The following is a 26,835-nucleotide window of genomic DNA, read 5'->3' on the forward strand; positions in this document are numbered from 1 at the left end:
TGTGGTATGTGTTTGTCTCAAGCGCTTAAGGAAGAGCCTAATGAAAAAGCTGTAATTTGCTATTTAAACAGTTGTTTCACAGAGTTGTGAAATGCTCATAGAGAGTTTGGCAAAATGTTACAGCTATCCGTGTGCTTCAAGGAATTTCAACTGGTGTTTTGGACATGCATGGTGGTTTTGGGGCTTTTTTGTGTCAATGGATAACATGACCCTCTTTTGGCTCTTTAGTAGAGTCTGCTCACCTTCAGCCCTGTCCCATCTGGTTTCTGGGTGTTGCTGCCCACAAAAAGCCACACCTGAAGCTTGGTGGAAGGTTAGATCCTGTCCTGGCACAAGTCAGCGTAGTTCCTCTGAAGCAAAGGAGGTGGCACGGATTTGACTGCAATGCCCATTTAAAACATGACTGGCTTGCTGTGGAAAAGCAGGCTCCAGCCATCCCTGAGCATCGGGAATATAATCTCTAATGCTGCTGGTTCTACAGTTTCCTCAAACTTCAATTTGACTGCAAGAAACATTTTTTTTAATAAAAAAATCAATAGCTTTCATATGTTTCTCTTGGAATTCTTTTTTCTTAGTCCCCTGCCAGAAGCAATAACTTTTAGTACCTTGATGAGCCAATATGCTAGTTTATATCAAATCTATGGCGATATTAATTTTCAGTCATAAATAGTGTACCTGCACTTTCTCCCATGCTCCTTTGATGTGCCTCAGAGGATGCTGTAACCGGCTGGTGTCAACGAGCAGCTCTGCTGCAGGGGAGCAGTCTCTTGTGACATCCCAAACCATGAGCTCAGCTGCAAGGGGTACTAGACTTCTTTCCCACACACTGCAGCAGATCTTGTTTTAACAAAACACTGAGGAAAAATAAGGGGCTGTGTTGAAAATCAGAAGGCAGTAGGCTGGAGGAGGAGCTGCCTGCTAACCACCACCACTCTTTCCTTGGCTAGGTACGTAAGGAGTATGGAAAATGCCTGCGCACACATTGCTGTAGTGGGAAAAGTACAGAGAGTTCTATCGGCTCAGGAAAAACCTCGGGGTCAAGGACACCTGGAAGATATTCCACAGGCTCACAGGTAAGCCACTCTTCTTGTCTGTGTCCCAATGCCATGCCAAGACCCTTCTCAGCTATTCTGGGAGGAAAGCTCGTCTTGGAACCAAAGGAGCTGCCTTAGGCGTCTCCCCAATACACCTGCAGAGATTTCCCTCACTTCCAGACCTGAACTCAACATAGTGGCTTCCCTTGACATGTGATGGCAATTAATGCCTCTCCAAGAGCCTTCTAAATAGTTCTGTTGGGAATAAAATGCCCAAACTTGCCTTCCAGAGGCAGGGGGTTGTCATCACCTGAGGTGTCCTGCCTGCTCTCCATGGGAAGCAGGAGGTGGGAGCATTTTGTCAGCTATGCTACATTCCAGTACATCCTTTAATCATGAGATGAAGGTTGTCAGTATTAACACGTACAGGAATGATGCTATAAGCTCCAAGTTTTTTCTTGTAAAAAAATTTAGGGGCTACAAGTGTCTTGTAATAGCCTTCCCAGTAAATGCTTACTTTCTGACATTCAGTGGTTTGGTCTGTTCCATGCCTCACACAATTTGCCTTAGCTTATAAACCTCTTAGGAGAAGCCATTGGGGTCAGACTATCTTACTAAGCTACTAGTTTTGTTACGTTTGGTCACCTGAAAATTCAGGTTTTGTGTAGTTTGTGCACTTAGCAGTTTTGAAGCTAACTTGTATGTAGAGATGCAGATTTATGGACGAAGAGTTCATATAAAATGAAGAAGCTTATTTCTTACTCAATAGAAACTAAACACAAATTTATTCAGCATTAGTAATGGAAGTAATTATACATGACAGTTCCACTATTAAATTATGAAAGACATGCAGCGAGTAACAGCTTATAACTTTCCAGGAAAACCTAATTTGCAATTTATGTCTTGGAGCAAATCATTATTTATTTGCAGTGGTTTCCAAGATGTCATCCAAAAGCTCCACTTCGGTGTTTTCATAAGTTTGGTAGCTCTGCAGAGCAAATAAAAGCAACAGAATATAGAACCTCACTCCAGTAGGCAATCAAATCTCAATAATGTCCAAAACTCACAATATTCAGCAGCATTTAGGTGGCTGATTGGAAAGCCTCTGGTGTTACATAACTTAGCTGCTGTGCTGGTGCCCTCCTCTCCAGAAAGAGCTGACTTTAATGGTCCCTCCCTCTTGCCAGTCCCAGCACAAGAGAACAATCCCTTTTGAGGGTGAACTGAGTCTTCTGGCATCAGTCCCCTTGTGGCAGGTGAGGTTTGAGGCACCAAGGAAGATTACTTTGCCTGCAGAAGCTTGTCCTTGGAAGGATGGAAATTCCGGAGACCCACTGTAGCCAGGAGAAACCTCACAGAGGTGATGGAGAATAGATGGAGATCAGTCTCAGTTGTTGAAAACATCTGGCTCCTAACTCTAAGTAGAGAAGATGATGAGGAAGAAAGCCTGTAAGATCCCTTTATTCTCTGAGAAACACATAGACAACAGAATAATTAATCTACAGTGGATCATGTCAGAGAAATACAATAAACTAAATGTCCAGGTGAAAAATAATTACTGTAAAAGGGCATGGGCCTCATGTCACACGGTACTTCCATTTATAGAGGGCTAATGCATGATTAGGAGATGCTGTTATTCCATGGTTAATGAGTAATCTAGGACTTTTCAGCTGGGACCACATGATTAAGCCTCAGTAGATCTCGCATGGCTAAAATCCCACTATGGAAACCACTGGATTTTTGGTACTTGTGAAAGACACGGTCTGTCACAGTGGAAAAGGCTTCCCAGTCCCCCAGACCACCTAGAACCACTTTCACACAGCCAAGGAAAACGTCCATCAGAGTCTCAGACGTGAGGTGAGGGAGAGTTTTCCTGGGACACCTGGGTTCTCCAGTCATTTTCATGCACGGATAGTGGTGGAACTGCTCACAAGATGCATTTTGGCTGATATTTTGATATTTTGCAAGGTCTAGTTAGGGAGGAGTGACACAGAGATGTAAATGCCACAGAGCCAGATACTTCAGCATATTTGAGGAACAAACAGAAGGCCAACATATTCAGGACACTTTTGCCAGTAGCAGAAGCTATACCACAGATGGCAAAACCATCACAGATTTTTCAGTATGGGAACAGAAGTCATTCATTTGTGGGGAATTTTTTGCTCCCCCCCCACAAATCCCCAAGATGGAAAATAGCTATAGAAAACTTCTGTTCATTCAGGGACACCAAGATTCAAATCAAGTCTTCTGTTACACTTCACAAAAAATAAGAAACAAGTTGTCTGAGTGCTGGAAGCACATGTGCTTCTGTATGTGAGTTATTTTTCCATTATTTGGTGCTGTATTGGCAAACCTGTGACTGGCATGGGGTCTGGGTTTATCTCATGCAAGATTTTGTTGTTTTTTTTTTTAATTAAGACGTAAGTGATTCAATTATACACTTTTTCACGCTAGGCATTTGCGTTACGCAGTTAGTCTGGCAGGGTCTGGCATGCACGAGGCAGGTTACACCAAAACAGCACTGCTTGCTTACAGCTGGCTAGAAGCAAGTCTCATCCTGAGCTAGACATGCAAGTAGCCATCTTTAGTGAGGCAGAAAGAATCCTCTCTAGAGCTGCTAAAGATTCATTGCCTGCTGTGCTTCAATCCCTCTTCAGAGCCGGATTCGTAGGATGTGGAATGACACAGTTCGAAAGCAGTCCGAGTCTTCCTTTATTACTGGAGATATAAACAGTTCAGCTTCACTCAACAGAGGTAATTATAAACTATTTTTCATATCTCTAACTCTTCTGATGGCTTTAAGGAGTCTGAAATGTGTTACCTCTTTCCCCCCTGCCTTTTCCTCCTCACCTGGAACGTCACTGGACCCTCTTCTACCACACAAGAAATGTTACAGTGATAAATGGGAGGAAGTTTGATGGTGGTTGTTGCCTTCTTTTTCTTTTCTTTCTTTATTTCTACACGTGCATTTTCAAGAATTGTCATTTCTGGAAGGAAGTTATAAAAAGCGAAAGAGAGAAATGAAATTAAGTTGAAATCTCCCCTTTCCCTCAGAAAACTGCTAGTGCCAGAAGCTGCTGACGTGTCAGGCCTCGTTGCTGACAGTGAAAATGGGCCATTACAGCACTGTACAGCCTGTGTTAAGCATCACAGGAGTCCTGATTGTCCTGCATATGTAGCAATACTGTCATCTTTACAGAAGCAAAAGTGAACAGCAGAACATAGACGTAAGGAAAAACTGTGCTTGGAACAAAATTGTCTGTGTTGGTGTTAATATACCTAGTTTGAAGAACTGACTGATGTGAACTTTATAGACATCTGCGGAGGAAAGGCTATCAGAAATGTATATGCCAAACAAAATGTGGTGTCTGGCACAAGAGGAAATATGAACAGCTTTTTTAAACCAAGTGTTTTTCAGGGAGTTGCAGGAAAGCGATGGTAATGGAATACCAGAAAAAGAGCCTCAGAGATTGCTTCCTTTCTCTTCCAGTACAGCTACTTTATGAATTAACCTTGAGCAGCAGATGCCAGACTCGGTTTTGTGTTATCTGTCCAGTTGATGCTGGAATTAAGAGGGATTAGAATTGGGATTACTGGGCCCAGCTGTTCTCTCATGATGATGAAAATCAAACGTATTTCCAGACCTGATGGTTGGTCTGCAAAGCTCAACTGAGAATTGAGTTGGGACTTTGGTTCGTATTCAGTCTTTATTCTCTCAGAATTCCCACTGATTTTTGGGTGAGTTTTGCCTGAGGATAGGCTTGAGGGATTTTGACTGTGCTGTTAGTAAAATATTGACTGCTGAGTGCCGGGGGAATTAGGGGTATATGATTCTGTTCTCTGAACATTATACACACTGCCCAAATCAGTGCAAAGGGGAAGGCAGTGTAGTTAACATGGAGCTGTACTCACTGGTCTTTTTTGTGCCAGGATGTTTTCCCTCTGCAGTGAAGATTCATTAATAAAGTTCACTATAAGATTCCATTGCTGCAAATGCCTGATTTATTCACACACGTTGCCCTCACATCTCTCTCTCTCTCTGCATTAAAGACTGCAGAGCAGCAGCCAGGCTTCTCTGGGTCTAACATAGGGGGGGAATTGGTTGTCACACAAAGGTTTCAGCAAGAGCCACTGTTTCCCTCAGCCATCCACTGCTCCATCTCAGTGGCAAACCAAAATGTGTTATGCATGAAATGTTTGCTCCTTTAGTTAGCACAGAAGTTGAACTCACTCTCTGATGCAGCTGAGGCTACCAAGGGATGTATTTTGGCAAACAGGATCCTCTGGGCTTGTCAGCAAAAGAAAGGTATCTCTCCTTTTTCGGTTGTACATTCTTTTCTGTGCAAAGAGGGAAGTATGACTGCCAGTTGGGACAAGTGAAGAGGTTTCAAGTGGACAGTCTCCATCCTAGTGTGGTGAGAGCCTGTTACTAGATGTGCCTGTTATTTAAAGGTCAGCTGGGAAATGAACTGCCAGGGGAAGCGTCTTCAAAGCACATTTCATCCAGCCGTTTTCCTTGTGTAACACGGGATGAGATGAATCACCTGAAGGGCCCGAATCTTTCTACTGACTACAGAAGCAGCCTGATAAGTGGAAGGGAAGCCCTTTAGGCAGGACACTGAAGTGGCTTGAGTACGTTTTACAATTATATGGAGTCACCCTCCCTCTTTTTAACACAGGCAGGCACAGTATTTTTTGTTGTTGGGTTTTGGTTTGTTTTTCTGGTAAACAGAAGTATTTGCAAAGTGGAGGTTAAAAACATTTCTATGGGAGATAGCATTTCCAAAGCTAGCAGGTCCATATGGTCAGTTCTATATGGAAATACACCTGACATCTACAGTAATCCCAGCTGCACAAGGCTCCAGTATTTCTCCTTTATCCTGTTTATTTCAGCTGAAAAGCAACATTTGTGGTCTTAGGGCTCTCCACAGAGCAAACACTCCAGAGAGCTGCAGCCTGAACAGAGCAGTGGGGCAATGTGTTTTTCACAGTTCCTGTCTTATTCTTAATATTTAAATGTATATCCAAAGGAGCTGTTTCATTAATGTTTTATTTACAAGTGTGCTATTAAGGCTCAGAGGATTCAAGTGTGAGCCTTGAACTGTGTGGTCAGTACATACTTTCCCTGACAAGATGATACAACAGGCTCCCATTCCTGTTCAAAACTCCCATTCCAGCCTTCCCAGCCTAGACACCTTTTGCACAAAATTATCTGTATTATCCCAGGTTAAACATTCTCTGTGTGCTGGCATGTTACCCAGAGCCTTCAGAGAGCAATCTGTGTTCTAAAACAGGAAGAAAGTGACCCTTTGTCCCCAGAATTGTCCTAGCATCCAGGTCCTGGAGCTTAACTCCACTCCTTGTCCAGCACTGAGTTGGGCCAGCACTGAGTTTTCGTGTTTTCTGCTGGGGGAGCAGAAAGCAGTGAGACATCCTCCAACTGGGGTACTATCTCATTCAAACCTGTTTTTTCCCTCATATCATTAACCATATTCACAGCCTCCTGCCACATGATGACATCCCAGGCAAGACTGCTCTAGCTATCCATATTTCCTGTATGATGACCAGCATTTCTGTATGACATCTCACTTCTTCTTCCATCATGAACCTCCTGGGCATCAGTCTGAAATAAGGTGTCTGTATTAGTGCATCCCTCTTTTAGACATACAGCTATGTCTTTTTCTGATTTAGCAGATAACACACTGCTTATGGCTCTTTTCAGCCTCATATTCTCTTTTATTTACTATTTCCCCCTCCCCCTGCCAAAGTAATTGACCATAATGTTACTTTTCTTATTCTCATTTATCACACCAGGAATTTCAGGCATAGCCCCAAACTTGCCTGATATAATGTGTTCTGTAGTGAGAATTTTACAAACTCTATCATAAGGCATACAAAACTATTTCAGATATTTCCTGAAGGTAGCATCTAATTATTGATTAATAAAAAGTATGTCTGGCTTTGTTTCCCCTTGCTGCTTATTATGACTTAGTAGTGGTGTGGATTCAGGGTTGTTACACCACTGAAATCAGGAGGAAGGGAAGAGAAACTGGCTGTAGATTTCCTTTTTTAGTCTAATGAAGAGCATGCCTGTCCATCCCATGGTCATGGTCTAAGCTTGAGGATCCAGGGGGATTCCTGCTCCTTGCACTCCCACTCTCCAATTTCATCCAATTTTTCACACCCTGGGTCTGGCTGCATACTTCTGCCACCTATTTCATACCCAACCTGGGCTCTATTCTTTTCCTAGTGCTGAAAACTTCAGAGGTGTAAAAGCTGAACCAAGCTGATTACCTCATAAGTAGGAAAAAGAGGTTTCCCTTTGCTAGCAGGGTGTTTGGTGTGTGATCTTAATGCAGGCACTTGGATGCAGTGCTGAAAAAGTAGTACAAAAGGGATGCATGTAGGATGGCACCAACTGCTGAAGCTTAGTACTTTGAAGGCTGAAAACTGGAATGTATGAAGGAAAAGCAACAGAGTTTGCCTGAGCTTCGGGTACATCCAGTTGGCCACCTCAGGATTGTGAGGGACGGGTCTCTTTGCACTTTTGGAGTGTTCATGTCGAAAAGCTCTGGGATAGCTCAGCCAGCCTTGCAAACAAGCAGTCATAGCACGAAACAGCAATGTGACACCAGCCTATTTTTATCCATGTCTTAGGTGAGAGGCAATACAGTAATTACTGTCTCTCTCTAGATGTGAGACAAGTGGGAGAGGAAAAAAATCATCATGAGCTATACAGTACTTTGTTACCCTTCAGATTTTCAGGCTGGGGGGAGGGAGGTGGTGGTGTTATGTATGTGGGTGTTTGTTTTTTTTTTTTCAGAGCAAAAGTGGGAGTTATCTGTTAAAGAAAGGACTGTTCCTTGTTCTGGTGAAGCTTGAGAGCAGCAGAGACAAAGGACTTCGTCACTGGTACAAGGCAGTGCTTTGTTATAGGAGAATGCTTGTATGGAGTTGTGTGTATCAATTCAAGTTAGCGCACAGTAGTTCTTCCCTCTGCAGAGAAATAAAGGGGCTAGGGGTAAAGCCACCAGATTTCACAGAGAATAGAAAGTGCTCCAGAAGTCTATTGTGTTGGGTCAAGTGCTGTTCTCCTGCTGTAAGGCTCTGAGTCTTAGCTTACAAACTAGACAGCAAGTTAAATAGTTTATCCCAATAGCAGTCCTGCTATAAAAACAGGAGTATGTGCACCTCTTGTCATGTGGCTGTATGCATATATGCTTTATGTCCACCCACCCCCAAAGCACTGCTCACCATCCCCACCACCCTCATGTGTGGAGGTCTCCTGGAGGGACATCTTGGTGGTTTGCATTGCTGCTCCACTTGTCTGAAAGAAAAGAAACAGCAGGGAGCTGCAAGAGCAGAGCTGTTTCACGAGAGAGAACATCTGGGAGATGAGGGGGAGTCAAGCACAATCCAAACCCTCACTGATGGTTCACTGTGCCACAGGGGCTTAAGCCAGGAGGCAGAGCCCTGGACAAGGTGAGGGTATGAACCTGGTGCAGGGTCCAACCCAGACCACCAGGAGATACTGGCAGAGACAGGGCTGGAAACTGAGCTACAGCCCAGGTCCAAGATCCAGCCAGGAGACAGCCACAAGGCTAGGACTGCATGCACAGGGCCAAGCAGGGCTGTGGGTCCCTGGTGTGTCTCACTGAGATCACTAAGGGTTATGGGGGTCATAAGGGCCTCAAAAGTTGTTGCAGATTGGAGCTCAGGACCCCTGGCAGCTCTTGCTGAAGGATGGTAAGTCTTAAATACAAATTCATCCATGTGGTCTTAAGGGTCCATTCATGTGGTAGCAGGCCCTTGCCAGCAAACCCTATCAGAGTCATCACAAAGCCCTCAGATCCCCAGTGTTGGCACAACAGACATTCCTGACTAGGAAAGCCATGTTCATTCCCTGTTTGCTCCCATGCAAATGGGCTGAAATGGGAAATGGAAATGAGGGTATTGTTTGTCCCTGCCCCTTGCTTTTTCTTCCCAAATGCCTAAATGCCATTGCATGTTTCCTCTTCTGGGTAGCGAATAAATACTTGATTTCCTTTTGCTTTATTATTTCTCCCCTGCGTTTTTATATCAACCACAAAGACTTAATCTGAAACACACACAGGAAAAAGGGAAATTATTGCTACTGTTTTCAGAGGTAATCAGTTTAATGTCAAATTCATGTGGATTTCTTCATAATGAACAGAACAAATTGAGCTCAAATTCAAACAGTGGGAATCTGAGTCAGAGAGGAAAATTAAAATGAAGAACATTAATATCCTGATTTCTAACCCAACTGAGACCTGATTGTTTCCTAAATGAAATCTCCCATCAAATTCCTTCCACCCACCCAAAAATATAATTAAGCTGTGATTTCCAGGCTGAAATCGTATCTGGACTGTGAACTCAGCAGGGACAACTGTGGGTGTTGCGGAATTATTTTCAGGTGGATATATTTTCCTGCATTTTTAGGAAGCAGTTATTTAGAAAACACCAGCAGGTTAAATTCTTCCTTTGGACTTCCTTTGGACTGTCACTCCAGAATACAGGAGGTATAGGTTATCACTCAGACAGTGCAATGAGTCAGCTTTGGGTCACTCTCCCCAGATCTGCCCTCTCTGCTGAGAGATGAGGGCTGCTGGATGTGTCTCAGTGTTGCAAGATCAAGAAGTTCCAGTTTAGCTGTTGCAGGGGTGGTGGGTGCCATGGTGTGGACATAACTGGGCAATAGAGCAGTGAAAAGCGGTTAGAATTTGGTGTGGTAAAAAGCACAGGCAAGCAGGGGAGGAAGGGAAAATAAAAAGGGGGAAAAGAAAGGAGCAGAAATGGATTCCCCAGGGATCTCAAACCCCTTCCATGGTACGTTTCACAGTGCAATAGCTTCTCATTACAAGCCATTTGCCAATGCTGACCCTTTGCTGCCTAGATAAAGCAGAGAGAGGGTGGAAATTTGGACAGTGGAAGTGCTACTGTTGTCACTCATCAGCCTTTCTCAAGATGCTTGTTTGCTCCTTGATGGATTAATGTGACCGGTGTGACAGAGAGATTTCTGCTAAATTTATGTTGCATATAAAACAAATAGCAAGCAGCCAAGCTCTGGCAGAGGTGGAAGTGCCTCTGCTCATCTTGATAGGATATTCAGAAGACACCACCAAATGATCAATCACTGTCTGTCTAAACACTTCTTACCTGCTCTAACACCTATGACTTTTCTTGTGGCTTAAAGACATTAGAGACTAAATACTTCCTCTGTTTGTTGTCTTCTTACAGTTGGCAGCAAACAATGCCCCAGTTTCTCCTGTTAAGTCAGTCTGCTTTCATGTCATGTCTTTCAGAGAGATCATTTTAGGGTGTGGGGACCTACTCATTTTGAATTAGTGAGTTGTGGTTATATGAACATTCATGTTGGCAGCAGTGTTAATGGTCACTTTTTTTCCCATTATTTCTTGTTCCTGTTGTGTTTCTGGGGTAAGCAGGTTCAGTGCAGAGGACTCACAGGATGTCCAAGGTGCCCACAGTTGCTCTCCTTGTTCATGAATGCATCTGTAGATGCCTAGAAGGAGCTCAACAAAATATTTATGGATATAAAAATACACATTATTCTTGGTTTCTGAGCACTTAACAGCTCAAAGACAACTGGACTAAAGAAAAGTGTCTGTCTTCTGCAGACACTTTGGTCTTGTGAGTACCATCACTGGGCAGCTGGATATGTGGTGTAGAGCAAGAGGCGTGTCTGTTCAAATATGAACACACCCTGGAGATGCTTTAAAAGCTTTGAGCTCTGTTTTCAATGATGCTCAGGGTTTGATGGATGTAAATGCTGAGGAATTATCAAAGCTGAACCTGGGATGGCCCTTGGCAGGGACAGCAGCTTCAGTGACCATTCAGAGACCATCATCTGTCAACGTGCAGATCTCACTTCTTCATTGTCATTGCTTCAAATCTAAAACACAGCCCTTTCCCTCCGAACCTGTCCCTTTGTGCCGAGTGCTGAGAGGTGTCAGTGCCTAACATGTCTGTGCTGACCATTGCTGGGTTGGCAGGGACAAGGTGCTGCATGAACCTGAGGCATGCAGCAGTCCTTGCCCTTGAGCATCGTCCTTCACACTGCAAAGCTCTCGGTCCTGGGAAAGATATTCTTTGTTTCAAGGGGTCCATCAGTCCTGGAGCCTGGAGGCCTCTGGTTTAGGCACAAACAGACAGCAGTGCTAGTCTCTTCCCCCTCTAGAATATGATTAGAAGTTCAGTTTCTATTCTTTTTAAGTCCAGGCTGCTACTTGAGAAGGGGATTTCTGGAGGTGTTTAAGTGTCCCCTAGCTGTTTGGTGGAAATGAAGGGATAAGAAGAATCTAATCTAATCCAGAGGGAGCCTGTGGGCTGTTTTCTAGCATCTCATCCAGCCACAGCTGCTCGAGTGCTGCAGCTCCTGCTCCTCACTGGGCAGATTGGTGTTCAAGGGTGCTCACTGTCCCAGCACCCTGGGTGCTTGTATTAGTGCTCACAACTCCAGGGAGAGCCTGCAAAAAAAAAAAAAAAGCGTAGTTAATTTATATCAGGACTTTAAAACTTCCATTTTATCCAGTGTAAGAGGCTATTCCTTTACCTCCCCATCTTACCACCACTGGCATTTTCCTAATGAAGCTCTTTGGTTTCATCCCCCATGCCCTTCTGCTTCTTCTGTTCCCTGTGGTAACTCTTACAGACACACTTATCCTCCCCTGACCCCATGGATAGCCCTTCCTGAGGCCCATTGCCCAGATGGAGGGCGTATTTGGAGGAGTAGTCCACATGCCATTGCACCAGTTCAGTCACAAGGGATTGCTGTGTCTAAGCCAAAAATCTCTGCAACCCTGTTAAGCAACTGTTGGTTTGGCTAAATGTCAGCAAGTGGCCTCAAAATGACCCATCCTGATAATCACATATGAAGTAGAGAGAAATTCCAGGTGGGTGACAGCAGAGGAATATTTTCTCTTTGTAAGGGAAAGTCATCAGTCTTTTGGACTAGCAAATTGCTTCTGGTGGTTTTTATCTTTTCCCACCCGTTTTTCAATCAGCTGTACATTTTATGCTAGAAAAATTATGATTTTCTGCATCAAGGATCAAAATTTAGGGAGTTTAACTCCTATTTCTGCCTATGTGCAAAATTAATCCCATTGTTGATATTCTCCCGGTTTATTTTGCCTCTCTGCTGCCTGGGACTGAGTTAGCTGAGATTTGTTGCAGTGATTTCAGTGAGTGACATGACATTCTTCCTTTGGGAGATATTATGAACTGGCTTTGATTTTAGGATTGACAGCCATATAATTGGAAGTTCAGTCATTAGGTGGATCAGCTTTAAAGAGGAAAAGTAAGGGCAAGGCAATTTCTGAAATCAGAGCAGGCTTTGGGGAGTATTAGATCTGGCAGAGTACTGCTGCAGAGCAGTCTTAATATGATGACTGTGAAGGAGGAAGGAAGAAAGCATAGCTGCTTTTATAGATTCCTGTAAGCATTGTCCAATTTTCACCACAGGCAGGGCTCTCTGCACATCTTGGGTAAGGCCTCAGGTTTAGTGAGAAATAATTGTAAACAGGAATAATTAGGGATAATGGATGTTTGTATAGTTGCGATACAATGTGGTATAAACTCTTGGAAGGGGTCGTGGTGGTATAAAGAAATGTCCCATCCTGGGACAATGTTTCTGCTCCAGGCAGTGAAAAAGTAATTAGTAAGTGAGCAAATATTTATAAATCGATGTGGACTAGCTGTGTGTTTTGAACATGGCCTGCAGATTATAATCCAGCAGAGGTTTGTCATCTGAAATCACTGCCGAAGGAAGAATGTGGAAAAAAAAGGGGCAAAGAAATACTTTCACTCCCCTGTCTCTGCATAAAAACACGGGATGTTTCATTTGGCAGAAGATGGCCCAGAGCTTAACAACCTCATTTGCTGAAACTCCATTTCACTGCAGTCAGTATTAATAGCTTCACAATGAATAGATTAGATGCTGCAAGTGACAACAAACCTATTTGAGAGAAATTTAATAGGGAAGTTTACAGAAGTTTATTAACTGAATCCTGTTGGCTATTATAAGAACACAGCTCGATAAATCTAACTGTCAGAGCATTCGTTGGAAGGAACTCAGAAAAATGCTGAAAATACCTGTTGTCCTCCAGCAAATATGTGTGATTTTGCTTTTCATAATTGCATTTATTGTTGGAACAAACTGTGAACACATGGAAGACCAGGATTCTTTAAATACTTGAAAACTCTACCTGTAGAAAAGGACACTGTGGAATGCTGGTAAGGAAAGTCTCAAAGAACACTAGACCTTTGACTCCTACAAACCTACTTTTGTTTCCCTGGGAGCAAAGTGGAGTAAGTTAATACTAAGTGAAGTATAAAACCAGCCAGAATTTACAAACTAAAATCAGTGCAGAGAGGCTATTCCAGTGACATTCAAGTCTGAGTTATTTACTACATTTAGGGTAAGGCAGCATGTGTTGTGGGGTTGTTTTAATGGGCACTTAAGGAGAGATTGAGCTCTCACCACATCGTTTGTGTCCAGGCTAAGCCATGTACCCTGATAGCAGAGGAACTGCACTAACTTCAGGGAATGGTCCATGTTCTTCCTGGCTATCACTTGTCTCTGCAGGGTAGTCTGAAGTCAAGGACATGATGTTCAAGAAGCTGACCTGGTTCATGGTGGTTGTGAACCACGAGATAAGTTGAGTGCTTCAGGAGTCAGAGCAGGCAGGAGTACAGCGCTGTGCCCTTACCTTGCAGAAGGGGAGATGTGTTGTTGGCAAAATAGGGAGGAAACAGGACTGAGATTGAAAACACAGCAGTACATATATTTTCTTCTGCAACAAACAAAAAGAGCCCAAGAAAATCTACATTTTGGAATTGCTGGGTCAGAGGCAATGAAACATTTTGTTATGACTCAGATGTGCTTTTTCTAAACTATTTGTTTCTACTCTAGTAAAAAGTTGACATAATATGAAAAAGGCAAAGCCAGCTTTCATACAAGTCACTCTTTTGGAACAAAAAGTGAAAGCATTTAATTTGGAAAATACTGATTTCTTAGGGACATTTTTAAGAATTCACTAGTTCATCCAGTTAAATTTGTAAGCTGGTCCATTCTCCTTTCTCAGCAAAACTGCTCTTCTGTCACATCTGCTGGGTGTTAGGGAAATCTCTCCATCCTCTGCTAAAATGCACATAGCCAACATAGAGCTGATTTTGGTATGCAATTGAGACGACCAGGAGTCAAAGAAGATGGTGGTGGTGTTACCTGTGCAGACAGATGATCCCAGTTAAAGCAGTGCTGCTCAAACCCTTTCAGCCAGGCAGAGCCATGGTGAGTGACAGTATCATTCAGAAAATCTGTAGTAGCAGTTGAATCCATTTCCTTTCCAGCTGGGTAGGCCATGCAAGATGATTCAAGGTAACCTCAGTGTCTTTGTGTGGCTTTGTCAGCCAGCTGCCCACAAGAAATTTTTTTGAATTTTGTTCCTGAGTGATGCAGTCTAGAGTCTGGCAACATGTGCTTGTCATCATAATTTTCATCCTTTCAGTGAGTGAATAAACCATACTTGTGTTTAACAAGATGCAGTTTTCCCATGCAGTCATTACACAAATCTCTTCCAAAAAATTATTGCTACATTCAGTGTTGTTGTGCATCAAGGACATCAATTTCTACCTTAGAAAGGAAAGAAAAAGGTACCATTTGGTTGCATACTGTCATTAAAATAATACCTACTTTCATAGGCACAGAAAGCAGCTAACTGTAGCTATCTGAATCCTTTGTGTCTGGTTACAGTGATGTTAAAAATTGTGGGATTTTCGTTTTCTTTGTCCTGGTTGGTTTTCCTAACAGTTTTTCTCAGTTTCCAAGTCAAAAGTGCGACCCTCCAGATTTCTCCTGAGCACAGGCCATGGCTTCTCCCAGCCTTTTAAACCCAGTAAGGCTAGATCTGTGGTGCTTGAATCATGAGGATCACTGACACTGTGAGAGGGGCAGGAGCATCTGTGTTACCCAGCGAATACTTGCCTTCTGAAGGACCATCATTTCTTTCTCCTTGTGATTACAGCCTGTAAATCCTTCACTTGAGGAAATCCAGTGTCAGGAAGACTTGAACTGAGCACTGGCCTTTCCAGACACCCGAATTTGAATGTAATTTTGGACATTAGGGCTGACCCGGTAGCTGTGTTTTGCTCTGAACTTTGTTGAATACCAGTGGAAACAAGGAGGCTTGGGACTCTAGTTGTACCAGTGTGGTTGCAGGGAATGTTTTTGTAGAGGTGTGAGTTCTGCTGTTAAATGTTTGTTGGTTGTGATGGTCTCATCATGCTGTAAAAGGTGAACCTGTGCGTTTGAACCCATCTTTTTTCCAACCCCAAATTCATGCTCCCACATGTGCACAGCATGATAGGGGTTTGGATACAGAATGCATTTGCTTTCAGTTGGGTACCTTTGGCTAGCAGAACTGAAGGTGATTCAGCACAGCTGGGTAGAAGGCAGTTCCCCTGATTAAATAAAGAATGGTGGCTGTGTGCTGGGCTTAGGTGGTTCAGCAGATGGCAAAGGAGAGATTTGTACAGGGGCTGCTATTGCTGGAATGTAGGAAAGCAAGGATGATACAGAGCTGTGGGGTTTGCTGGGAGAGCTCTGCGTTACACCACAGATGCTGAGAGCCGAGGATCCAGCAGCAAGTGAATAAATAAAAGTAAGTGATGATAACTGGTGCCTGCTGAGGATATTAGGCACATTGCCAACACTGGGCCAGACAGCTGCCAAGGGTCCCATCCCAAGAGTGCTCTGCCAGGAGGAGATTCCAGGTGGTTGACAGGCACTTGCAGCCCTGATCTTTCTGGTTTTTGGGCCCCTGGACATGCACTGACCTTTGTAATTGCAGCCCCAGTGATGCACACCCAGACAGAGGACTGCAGAATAATGCTCTCTGCTTTTCCCCATGGTGTTTTGGGAGTGTATGCTGCTATGATCCCGTGCTTACTTTATTGGGGTTTTGTTGGCTTTCTATTACCAAGGCCATTTTCATGCAGATGAGGTGATAGTTCCGTAGTCTACCTGCTCCTTCTGCTCCTGCCTCATCTGCAGACCTAATCTGCTCTTCCTAATAGTCCTGTTGGTTGCTATAGCAATGATAAAGTGGTATGAAAAAGCCAGAATGATACTTAAATGCATGGCTGGTGTTGCAGTTTTCTTTCTTTCTTCTGGGAAAGAGAAACCAGATAATGAGGGTTTGGATTTTTGGGGGGTTTTTTTGGTATATTACTGTTTTATCAAAAGCTTTAACTGTAGGCTTTTTGGAGCCTGGATGCAAACCTCTCTCAACACCCTTTTAGGCTGGGAATTTTGCAACTCAAGAGCAGTTAGTGAGAAACAAGAGCCCAAATTTATGAATATTGGGTACTTTTCATTTTGTATTTAAGATGACAAAGTTGCATTTATTGTGGTATGTAGAGAGTGTGAAGTTTGCCATGACAGGAACCTGCTGCAGAGTGCATAGGGCCCAGTTGGGTCTCTAAAAGTATTGAAAGATATAGCAGAGGGTTTGTTTTGGATTTGCACCAGGAGACTTACTCAGCACTGGAGTATTGAAAGTGGCATTTTGAATAGTAAATTAAAAAATCTTAATGTAATCAAGGGAGAGGAAGGCAGAAGATGGAGTATTTTTGCTCAGCTGCTGCATACAGGAATGGGTGGCTATAGTACCACCCCTGTCTTTTACACACCCAAGAGCAAAAATTATTTACTTATTCTGTATTTTGAACTTTTTTTGCAAGTTTGTAGTCAGAATCATGGAACTGTGTTAAAAGTTGGCTGAAAGAGGCATATTTGTGTGAATTCAGCTCATTCCAGAGCCCAGCATGCTGGCAAATGCCGGCAAGCAAAACCTACATTTAAGTGCTGACACAAGTTGATCCCTTCTTTCTTGTCGCAGCCTGAGAGCATCCCGCATGCAAAACATGCCCATCCATGGTGGGATCAGCTTGTTCTTGCCTGCTGGGGTTTGCTAGACAAGACCAGGCCATGGATATATTGAGTGAGATGCTCTTTCTGGCAGCTGGCATCTAAAGACACCTCAAGCTAAAGTGCTGAAAAGCCCACCGTGGGTATATTTTTCATACCAATTCTCATAGGGACTGAATTGGAGCTTGGGTTAAATCTCAAATGGGAGGATTATATCACTTCTGAGTTTATGGCTAGCATTAACTCTGGACATTCTCATTACCTATATAAAAGTGAGTCCCTTTTTGAATCTTTTATGGCCTGGCTTGATTAAAAGTGGAATGAAAGCAGAAACAATTTTAATGGACTTAGTGCTTACTGGTATAAAACTAGTGCAAGAAGAGAAGTGGTTCCTACAGTCCCTCATCCCAGATGTATGTGAGATTGAGAGAAAACACACTACCAGAAAGAAAGAATTGACTCATTTACCTATTAGTTACATTCAAGGTTACTTAGTTAAGCGTTCATATAATGTTTTCTTACAGGAGACAGCTTTGTTTCCTTATTTTCAAACACAGCAGCTCATCTTGCTTTCCATCAGCATAAACAAAAACATCAGGTGAGAGAAAACAAGTCTTTTTTTTCCAGCTGCATGTGTCGAGGAGCCTCCCTGGCATGCAGCCCCCATACAACGCTGCCTTCTACTTTGTCCTGTGCTCAAAAGACCGATTAAGTGATCTGCTGATGCCATACGCCTGGGGCTGGGAAGTGCTGGGGGATGATGGGGGAGAGGCAAGAAACAGTCTGCTCTCTCCTCTACCTACACAGACACAGGGAAATGCCATCCCAGGCCTGCATACAAGCACAGCAGGAGGCAGCTTCCACCTAGCCTGAGGTTTGGCCAGGTTTTGCCTTTCTGTAAATACTTAGTAGATGTGCGCTTTCAGAGAACTCCCTGTAAAGGGGATTTGTGCTAGCCAGAGACCCTCAGGGCTTATATATCCTCAGCAGCTCCATCCAGAGAAAGAGATTGTACCCAGTGCCCCACATGCCTTCCAAGACAGCCTTCACCTCGGCACGGGGCCACCTCCACACCTCAGAGAGGCACATGGGGTCACCATGCCTCAGACACTGGTAAAAATATTCCTGAAAGGGTTACTGGTTTTGAGGATTGGCTTTTTAGTTACTTCTTTGGGTTGAGGCTGTTGGATGTTGGTGACAGCCAGGTCACCTGAGCCCTCTGACAGTCCTGTCCTAACTAGCTCTAGTTGCCCTACCAGTGACTTACTTTCCTGGCGGAAAGGTTTTGTCTTAAGAGTTTAGTCCTGGCAGTTAAAAACCATGGTCATCCTTCCTGCTCTAGACCTCCATGGGAATGGCCCTGAAGGGCAAATTTTTTTAATTCGGTCATGTCTCTGGAGAATAGAAGAGGTTCACAGCAAGGGCTTAAGGGTTTTTCATCCTGTAGGTCAGCTAAAAGGTAGGGGGAGACTTTGCTTCCTGGGTTGATGCCTGCAAATTGAAATAGTAGGTAGGTCTTGGTAACCAAAACCAAAGAGCAAAGGACAACTGATGGCTGAGTGCTTGGAAAGAGCAGCAAAGAGGTGCGGGAGTGGGGAAACAAGGTGTTTGTGGGGCACACAGAGAGCCTTGAGACATGCACTTCATGGCCCCTCTCATTCCTGGTAGAAATGCCTGACAGAGCTGTAGTGCTCTCACCTTCCAAGATGGATTCAGGTGGTTGTGGATGTTCTTGACGATGGTATCAGAGAAGTAGTTGAAGTGAAACTTGCCCTCTTAGACATGAGAAACAGCTGCTGTCTGAGAAATGCTGAGAGCCTTCGGCAAGGCTGCTTTCTCCATCCTTTCTCTTTAATTCTGCTTTTTTGATTTAGATGTGTTGTGAGGGACTGGTAAAAGAGATCCTAGCACATAGTGGGAGTTGAATGTGCTGTTGTCTGTTAGTCATTATATATATATATATTTTTTTTTTATTCATTTGGCACTTTCCGGAGAGTTTTTCCCCCCACATTGTGTAGGCTGCTATCTTCCTTTCTTTCTTTGTAGCAAGCATGTGGGCGCAGCCTTGCTTACACTCCGAGCAACTGGGGAACCACCATAAATGTAGCTTATCCGCTTTCTGATACATTTTCTTTTGCGTTGGTTTGGATTTGTGCATCGTCAGTAACATCTGTTCTGCTTTAGTGGCATACAGTTTTCCAAGTCTAATTAGCTGGCTGCTTGTAATCAGGACTATTTCAACTGTTGTCATTCTGAATGTTCTTTTTCCCTTTTTTTTAATACCACATTTGCCTGATTGACCTTTTTTGTTGTTTTTTTTCTCTGTCTTTCTATTGGGCTGCTCCAGGAGCCATGGCTAATCATCTTATAACCAATGCTCTGCTTCGTCCTCATGGCACTAACAACCCTTATAATACATTGCTCGGGGAATCGGCGGTCTATAACAACCCTTCTGTCAGCATGTACAACGCACAAGGTGTGCTGGAGTTTCTCTCTAATTTTTCTAGTGAGAATTCCATTTTCTGTGGCTTATTTTGGCCCATTTCTTTCTTTTTTTTTTTTCTTCCTTTTTCTTTTTCTCTCCCCACACACACACACTTTTTTTTTTTTTGGAACTGGGCACAAAAAAAAGATCCCCTCCCCTTCCTTTCATTTCAATGCATCTTTCCATCTACCAGATGCTATTTTTCCATGAGCGATCAAATTCACTTTGAAAGACTCTTGTCAGTTTTACTCAAAGCATTCATAGTGTTTTGATTTTGACTTTTTTTATTCAGTCTCCTTGCTTTTGTATTGTTTTGGTCTTGTGTGTGTGTGTGTGTGTGTTTTGTCGGACGCATCCATTCCTCTCTTTGTTGTCAGCACATTTCCTTGTTAAACCATTCATTTCAGAAACAGGAACATCTCTGAAGGTAAGTGAAGCTAAACTGGCCTTTGCCACCAAAGCTGCTTGCATTTGAAATGGCCTAGAGAAATGTGGTCAGCAGTGCACTGGTTTGCACAGGGTGTAAAATGCAAAATAAAACAAAACTGCCCTTGATCTCTAAGAAAAATGACAGCTGAAGCAAGAAGTGAAGGCCAGGTCCAAAGAGCAGAGCTGAGATAAGAAATGTTTTGCCGTTTGCATTTATACATTTTGTATGTGCTACTAGGGAAAAAAAATAATAGAAAAAAGGTGTAGTAAATCTGGATAATCTTTGATATCCTTCTTTTGGCAACAGAAAATAGGCAGAGTCAGTTGTATCTAATGGAGGTTTCTGCTATGGAAATCACTCTCTTGTCACCTACACGTTTGTCTCTGCTCTGGATTCTGTGGGAAGGGACAGTGTTTGTAAGCTGATGTCCTGATGCTTCCATGAGGGAGAGGCAGATGTGTTTAAGTAGGGCCTGAGGAGGAGATGGGGAGTGTGGAGCTCTCACAGCTCCTGTCTCTTGGTGGCTCCATCCTCCTCTGCCACTTCCATGGGATTTTTTTTTTCTTTTGTTCTTACTTGTAAGGCGGCTGAATAGTTGCAGAGTAACGCTGCGTTCCAGCACAAGTGTGCCAGCACTCTGTCAGCTCTCCACTCTCAATGAAGGCATCACTTCCCAGTAAAGGATTTCCAAGAGAGGGAAAACAATGATGGTTATAATGCAAGCAGGAAAGCCCCCTTTGTACTCTATGGCAGTATGTTGTTTCTGACAGAAATAGATGTTGAACTGTATCACTAGGGTATTTGCATTCAAAGCACAAGGAAAGCACACGTGTTTCTGACCTTTTTGCTGTTTATTAATTTCCTAAACTATGCTAACTTCGTGCAATAAATTTGCTTCCAAGAATGCTTTTTTAAAAAGGGGCTACTGTTAAACATGTAATGCTCTGAATTTTAAGAATTTCAGTGTACTGCACATGTCGAAATGAGCTTTGATGTTCTGACTAGTTTGTTGCATGATAACATTGAAGTGTTGGAGACTTCTAAATCAAATGGCAACAGGTGATGCTGGGTCAGCATTTGCCTTAATGATGTTCAGGTCTAGGTGCCTCAAATGAACCCAGGTGATTTGGGCAGAAATGTGTGTTACATGTATTTTAATAATTGTGTGTTCTTCAAATTTTTAATACTAGAATCTCATACAGTTACCTGAGCTAACAAAATGTTATTCCACAGAAACAGCATAATTTTTTTACAAGTGCTATTCTGTTCAACACAGTCAGATGAGTAACAGAAACCTATCCAGGCTTCATCCATGGGAGGTGAAGAAAGAGAGCAGGACCAATACTGGTCTCATTTAAACTCCTGGAGCTTTGCCATTGACTTCAGAGGGAGCAGAACCCATCCTTTTCAGGAGGCTGCAAGTTAATTAATGACCATTAAACTGGAATAGGTATTAGTTTTCAAACTGGTTAGGTCCCTGGACAATTACAAACTGTAAATATTAGGAGATCCCATGGCAGAAATAAAGAGTAGCAAAACCAACCAGGCCTGGTGGTCTTTGTGGCCCTGTGGGGTTTACAGATGCTGCACCAGCAGGAGTGCTAAAGCCAGGATAGTGCATTGTAAAAGTAGATGCTGTCATCATCTCTGGGTGTGCCTTGGCTGTGGTTGGCATGCAGTGAGGCATTGTTAGCTAACACCATCCGGCTAACTCATTCCACATCACTAAGGATATGATTTTTTTTGCACCTTCATATACTACTTCTGATGATGGCTGTGGATGGGGCAGGACACCCTAAGGAACAAGGGACTAATCTGGTCCACCCATTTCTTTTTCCCTCCCCAGTCAGGTGTTTTAAAATACCTCTGCTTAAGCCAAATCTGTGGCAGAGAATCATCAGGGGCAGGAAGTCCTTAAAATTACCCTTGGAAAGAGGTGGGGAATCAGACCCTAAAAGGCCAAAATCCCATGTCCAAGTGGCATAAGCAATTCCTGATGGGACACAGAGTGTAGAGGAAGGAGGCAGTGGTAGGTGAGGGGCTGAGTGCTCACTGCCATTGAAAGCTGACAGTGGCTCAGTCTTTCCAATGCAGGAAAACATCTAACACCTTTTGTCAGAACTAATTTTGAGAAAAGGTGTTAACAAGCATTAATGACCATTAACAAGCTCTAGTTAAAATCCAGCATGCCACACACCACTGAGGAGTGGGGGAAGCTGAGCGTTATCACTGCCTCTTCATCTTATTCTCTGACTCTTCTTGTTTTAAGCCTTTCTTAAATAACAGCTTCATCTAGCAATGCCATTATTCAAACTACTGTTCCTCTTACTTTTTTTTTTTTTTGCCAAGTCCATGTAGTTTGCCATATGTTTGGTTAAAGTAAAAAGCAGACTTACCAAAGTTTGTAAAATGCCAGCAGCCCCATGATGAGCAAAGTCATACTCTTACAAAGCACTGTTACAAAAGATGGACGGCAAAACATTTTTAGCAAGGAAACAGATTTCAGTTTCAACTGCCGGGGTTATTATAACTAACAGTAAGTAAAGCCATTCATTTTAAGACCTTGGAAGTGACAATGACAGTGCCTGTCTTTTCAAGCATGACCGTTACCGGCTTTAGACTTTTCTTAAATTTCCTGGCATTATTTCTTCATTTGTGTTGCACGCTGAACATTTTATAATGGCATTGGAAAACAGTTTAAATGTGATAATTTTTTAAATAAAAATGTAGACTACTGAATATTGCGCGTAAAATATTTTTTTTTCTGTCTAAAATGTCAATATTTTTAACCTGAAATAAACCTTGTAACAAATTCATGTATTCTGGGCAGTGGAAATTATTTCCGTTAACTCTCTTTTCTGCATATCATCAATTTGCTTTTTACTCATGTTTCTCCTACTGTCGCTGTAAGCTTACTTGTTGTTTTTTCTTTCCTTTTCTTCATGCTGTCGTTTAGAGCCCTACAGAGAGACAAGTATGGGAGTAAAGCTAAACATTGCATATCAAATGTAATTTTTTTTAGTTCACTTTTATTGCATCACATATAGATGATGTAGTTAATAAAGGAAATTAATCTCACAGTTTTGAAATCGAAAGACTATGAATATACATATGTATATATATGTGTATGCGTGTGTATGTATGTGTGTATATATATATGTATGTGTGCATATATATATATAGATGAGATTAGATTCTGCTTTCTTTGTTTATTTCTCGTTTTTGTGGTATCGTTTACCCAGCACAGTTTCTCATTTAGTTGTGTATGCTTTTTTTCATTTTTTTAAACTTCACGTTTTTATTTGCGAGGCCATGACATTTTTATACGGCGGGTTCCATTGCAGCCCCCCCTCTGTTCTCACCAGCAATGCCTCCCATTTTATTTCTGCACCAAACCCCAGATCTATGCATTGGCAGCAGGAGCACAGTGCTCAGTGCCTCAATGCATACGTTTACTCAGCGTAACCATCAAACAGATGCTGTTGTACCTGTCACCCATTACATACGGCCCTCCCCCAAAAATGCTCACTTTCCATTTCTCCCCAAGCATCGTGACTCGGTTGGAGACCTTTCACCGTGAAAATCAACGGCTTTGCTCTATGTCTGTGATGGCTAGTTGATTTTTTGGCATAGTTCCCTCATTTGCTGGGGAACCCAGGATACAGCAGCACCCTGTAAGCTTCAGAGTCCTAAAAGGTGACCGACACATTTGGGGCATTTCACTCAAAAGCAAGAAGAAGCCTTCAGTAGCGCTTTCCAGTCCTTGACATACAACAACTACTCCATCGCAGATATAGACTGAATCCTGTATTTTCAGAAGGTACACATGCCATGTCCTAGGCATGGTATGAGCAACTGTTCATCTGAAATTGTCAGTTTAATGGCTTCTCTGATCCACTGTGCCTTGCTGGGAGTTGCTAGCCAGTTTTTGGCAATGCCTGAAGCCCTTAGCTGAGAGGTTGATAAGTTATTTCATGCATCCCCACACTGCTCTCCTTCCAAAGAGGCCAGTAATCCCAAAAAAGAAAGCATGGTGGCTTAACTGCTGGGCCTCATTTTCTTCTCCCTTGCCCACTCATGCTGGCATTGCTCTCAAAGCACTTCCCTGCCATCTCCTGCAGTGCTTTGGGAAAGAGCTGAGCTCCAGCCTTACATTGTCAGCATTGAGAGACCTACGGAGATGCAGTAAGCAGTTAGAGCAGGGCCACGCTGAGACCCTGTTACTCCTCTCAGGTTCCCACGAGCCCATTATACCATGGCAGTGATGGTACTTGCTGTACCCTCCGCTGAACCCACTGCTTTAACTTTGCAGGTGGAATAGGAGCTATTTTTAAAGGCTTCACAAGACCCCAGAACAGCTACCTCCAGCATCAGTTGTATTAGGAAATCCCCACCTGGCCAGTGTGGAGTAAATAATTTTGGTTTTGCCTTGCGGCAGAAGAGGTAGGGCATTTAGCCTTGTTCCAGAAAATCCTGGGCCAGGAAGCACTTTGTGCCTCCACCTTGCTAATCCCTGAATCCTGCCATTCAGTCCTTATGTCTTTATTTATCCTGACAGCCTACCCAGCGAAAGGGGAAAGCAGACTTTTTTTCCTCTAGGAAGGATACACTCCCAAACAAAGTTTTGGTAGTGATTAGCATGGGCTGCAAATACTTCTCCCTCATCTGGGAGGAATTGCCCCCTTCCTCCAAAGCTCCTAGAGCCAGGGCAGTTGGGACCAGCCCAGGGTCATCTGCTTTTCAGCTCCCCCAGGGATACATAAAGCACAAGAGGTGTAGGAGAATGCTGGCCAGGAGAGGTTATCCTTTCAACTAGATGTTGCCACATCAAGTCCCACACTTGACAGTGCTTTTCTTTTTTTTTTGGTGGGAAGGCCTTGACCACCAGCTGGTTAGATGGAGCTGCGCCCTCCCATTTTGGCCGCAACGCTCTCCTTGCTGCCCAGCCCCAGCATCTGCGGCAGCCTAGGAAGGGGGTTTGAGTGTGCACGTCCCGCATGAGTGTCCTGTTTGTACAAGTCACCCTCTCTTGTGTAATGTTTTTCAGAGGGGCTTCTGAACAATGCCAGGGATACAAGTGTCACGGATACTCTACCACTGAATGGTAATCACGGCAACAGCTACAGCATCGCCAGCGGCGAGTACCTCAGCAACTGCGTGCAAATCCTTGACCGCGGGTACAACCACACGGAGAACGCCCTCGAGAAAAAGATCCTGAAGGAACTCACCTCCAACTACATCCCTTCCTACCTGAACAACCATGAGCGCTCCAGCGAGCAGAGCCGCAACTTGATGAACAAACTCGTCAACAGCGTGGGCGGTGGGAGCGAGGATGACGCCATCGTGCTGGATGATGCCACCTCCTTCACCCACGAGGAGAGCCTGGGCCTGGAGCTCATCCACGAGGAGTCGGATGCCCCACTGCTGCCTCCCCGAGTGTACTCGGCAGACAACCACCAGCCCCACCTCTACAGTCGGCGCCGCATCCCGCAAGACAACAGCGAGAGCTTTTTCCCTTTGCTGACCAACGAGCACACGGACGACCTGCAGTCGCCCAACAGGGATTCTCTCTACACCAGTATGCCCGCGCTGGCTGGCATGCCCATGACGGAAAGCGTCACCGCCAGCACCCAGACCGATCCTCCACCAGCGAAAAGCGGCGGTGGCGATGCCGACGATGTTTACTACAAAAGCATGCCCAATCTTGGCTCCAGGAACCACGTCCATCAGCTACACACTTACTACCAGCTAGGTCGAGGCAGCAGCGACGGTTTTATAGTCCCACCAAACAAAGAGGGAACCTCCCCGGACGGCAATGCAAAAGGACCCGCTCACTTGGTCACTAGCCTATAGAAGATTCAGCAAAAATTAAGCAAAGAGACAACTAAAAGCCTCTCCATAATGCTCGGTTTACTGTTCTGAGTTAATCCAAACAGTGGTAATATTGTGTGTACTCCTAAATCTTCATGCTGTTCAAAAGGAAATTCTCAGACTTTTTTTACTGGAATTTTTAGGCCGGCCCGGAGAGGACAGTAACTGCTGCCCCCCCTTATCTTCCCATCCTTCTTCCCTCCAGACAGACTTCATTATGTTAATGAAAGAGATAGATAACGGCACACTTCGTGGCCTTCTCAAGTTATGCCGTGTTTGTTTAAACAATCCTTGATGCTGTGTTGCTCTTAATACCGAGGACCTGATTTAAGAGGGAAAAAAAAAAAATAAAAGGCCAAAAATGTGCATTTGAAGCTAGTAGCGATGACGCATCTAGGTGGGAGCGCTGCGTAAAACAAGCTAGCAAAACTCTTTCTTACCAATCCAGATTACATCATGGGTTATGGTCACTCACAACTTGGTTTCACTGCAGCGCCCTTCGCTGCGGGAGCAAACAAAATATAAACAAATTTAATGAGACGGAAGGGAATCCTAGAATCCTGTGCTAAAGGCATATTTTACATTTTGCTGTATTAACGGATGATAAAAACTAATGGCAGAAAAAGAGAAGCAAACAATTTCTATGTAATGTACAGATACTAGCATTGCACATATAGTCTGCTTTCTGTTCCTCCAGAACTTGCGTCCCTGTTAATGTAGTGGAAAAAAAAATAAGAACTTTTTTCTGTTGTGCTGGTCTTGTAAGTTTGTCTACCAGTAGGAGCAAGGTTTTTCATAATCTTTCTTTTTTTTTTTTTAGATTTTGTTTTGCCTCTTCCACTGCTCCTTCCCTCTGTCCCCTCCCCATCCCAGTTAAAAAAAACTCACTGGGCAAAAAAAAAAAAAAAAACCCAAACATCACTTTCTAAGGATCATTCTTCGTAACACCATCACCGTTTCTTTTCAGCCAAGGCAGTCTTTTAATTTCCTCGCTGTATAACCTTTTTCAGCCGGCATGTTGCCAGCAGACCTTTTGGCAGACTAAAGCAGG

The 26,835-nt window shown here is 43.5% G+C and overlaps 1 protein-coding gene across 17 annotated transcripts in view; it reads left to right on the forward strand.

Moving 5' to 3' along the window:
* ADGRL3 (adhesion G protein-coupled receptor L3) overlaps nt 1-25,766 on the forward strand; it is a gene marked incomplete at both ends in the record, with an annotated part of 305,662 nt that extends 279,896 nt beyond the window's left edge. For 10 of the 17 annotated variants that reach the window (XM_082281571.1, XM_082281585.1, XM_082281572.1 and 7 more), the window contains 3 exons: nt 948-1,073; nt 3,692-3,788; nt 24,961-25,766. In XM_082281571.1, coding sequence (XP_082137697.1) covers nt 948-1,073; nt 3,692-3,788; nt 24,961-25,766 — 1,029 coding nt within the window. Of the gene's footprint in view, nt 1-947; nt 1,074-3,691; nt 3,789-19,345; nt 19,475-22,869; nt 22,922-24,960 lie in introns of all 17 variants that reach the window. The other 7 variants (XM_082281578.1, XM_082281577.1, XM_082281576.1 and 4 more) reach the window with 5 other exon arrangements.
* Nucleotides 25,767-26,835: the final 1,069 nt, after the last annotated feature.

This window comes from Coloeus monedula (assembly GCF_965178545.1).
Source record: "Coloeus monedula genome assembly, chromosome: 5".
In the NCBI taxonomy this organism is placed as follows: Eukaryota; Metazoa; Chordata; class Aves; order Passeriformes; family Corvidae; genus Coloeus; species Coloeus monedula.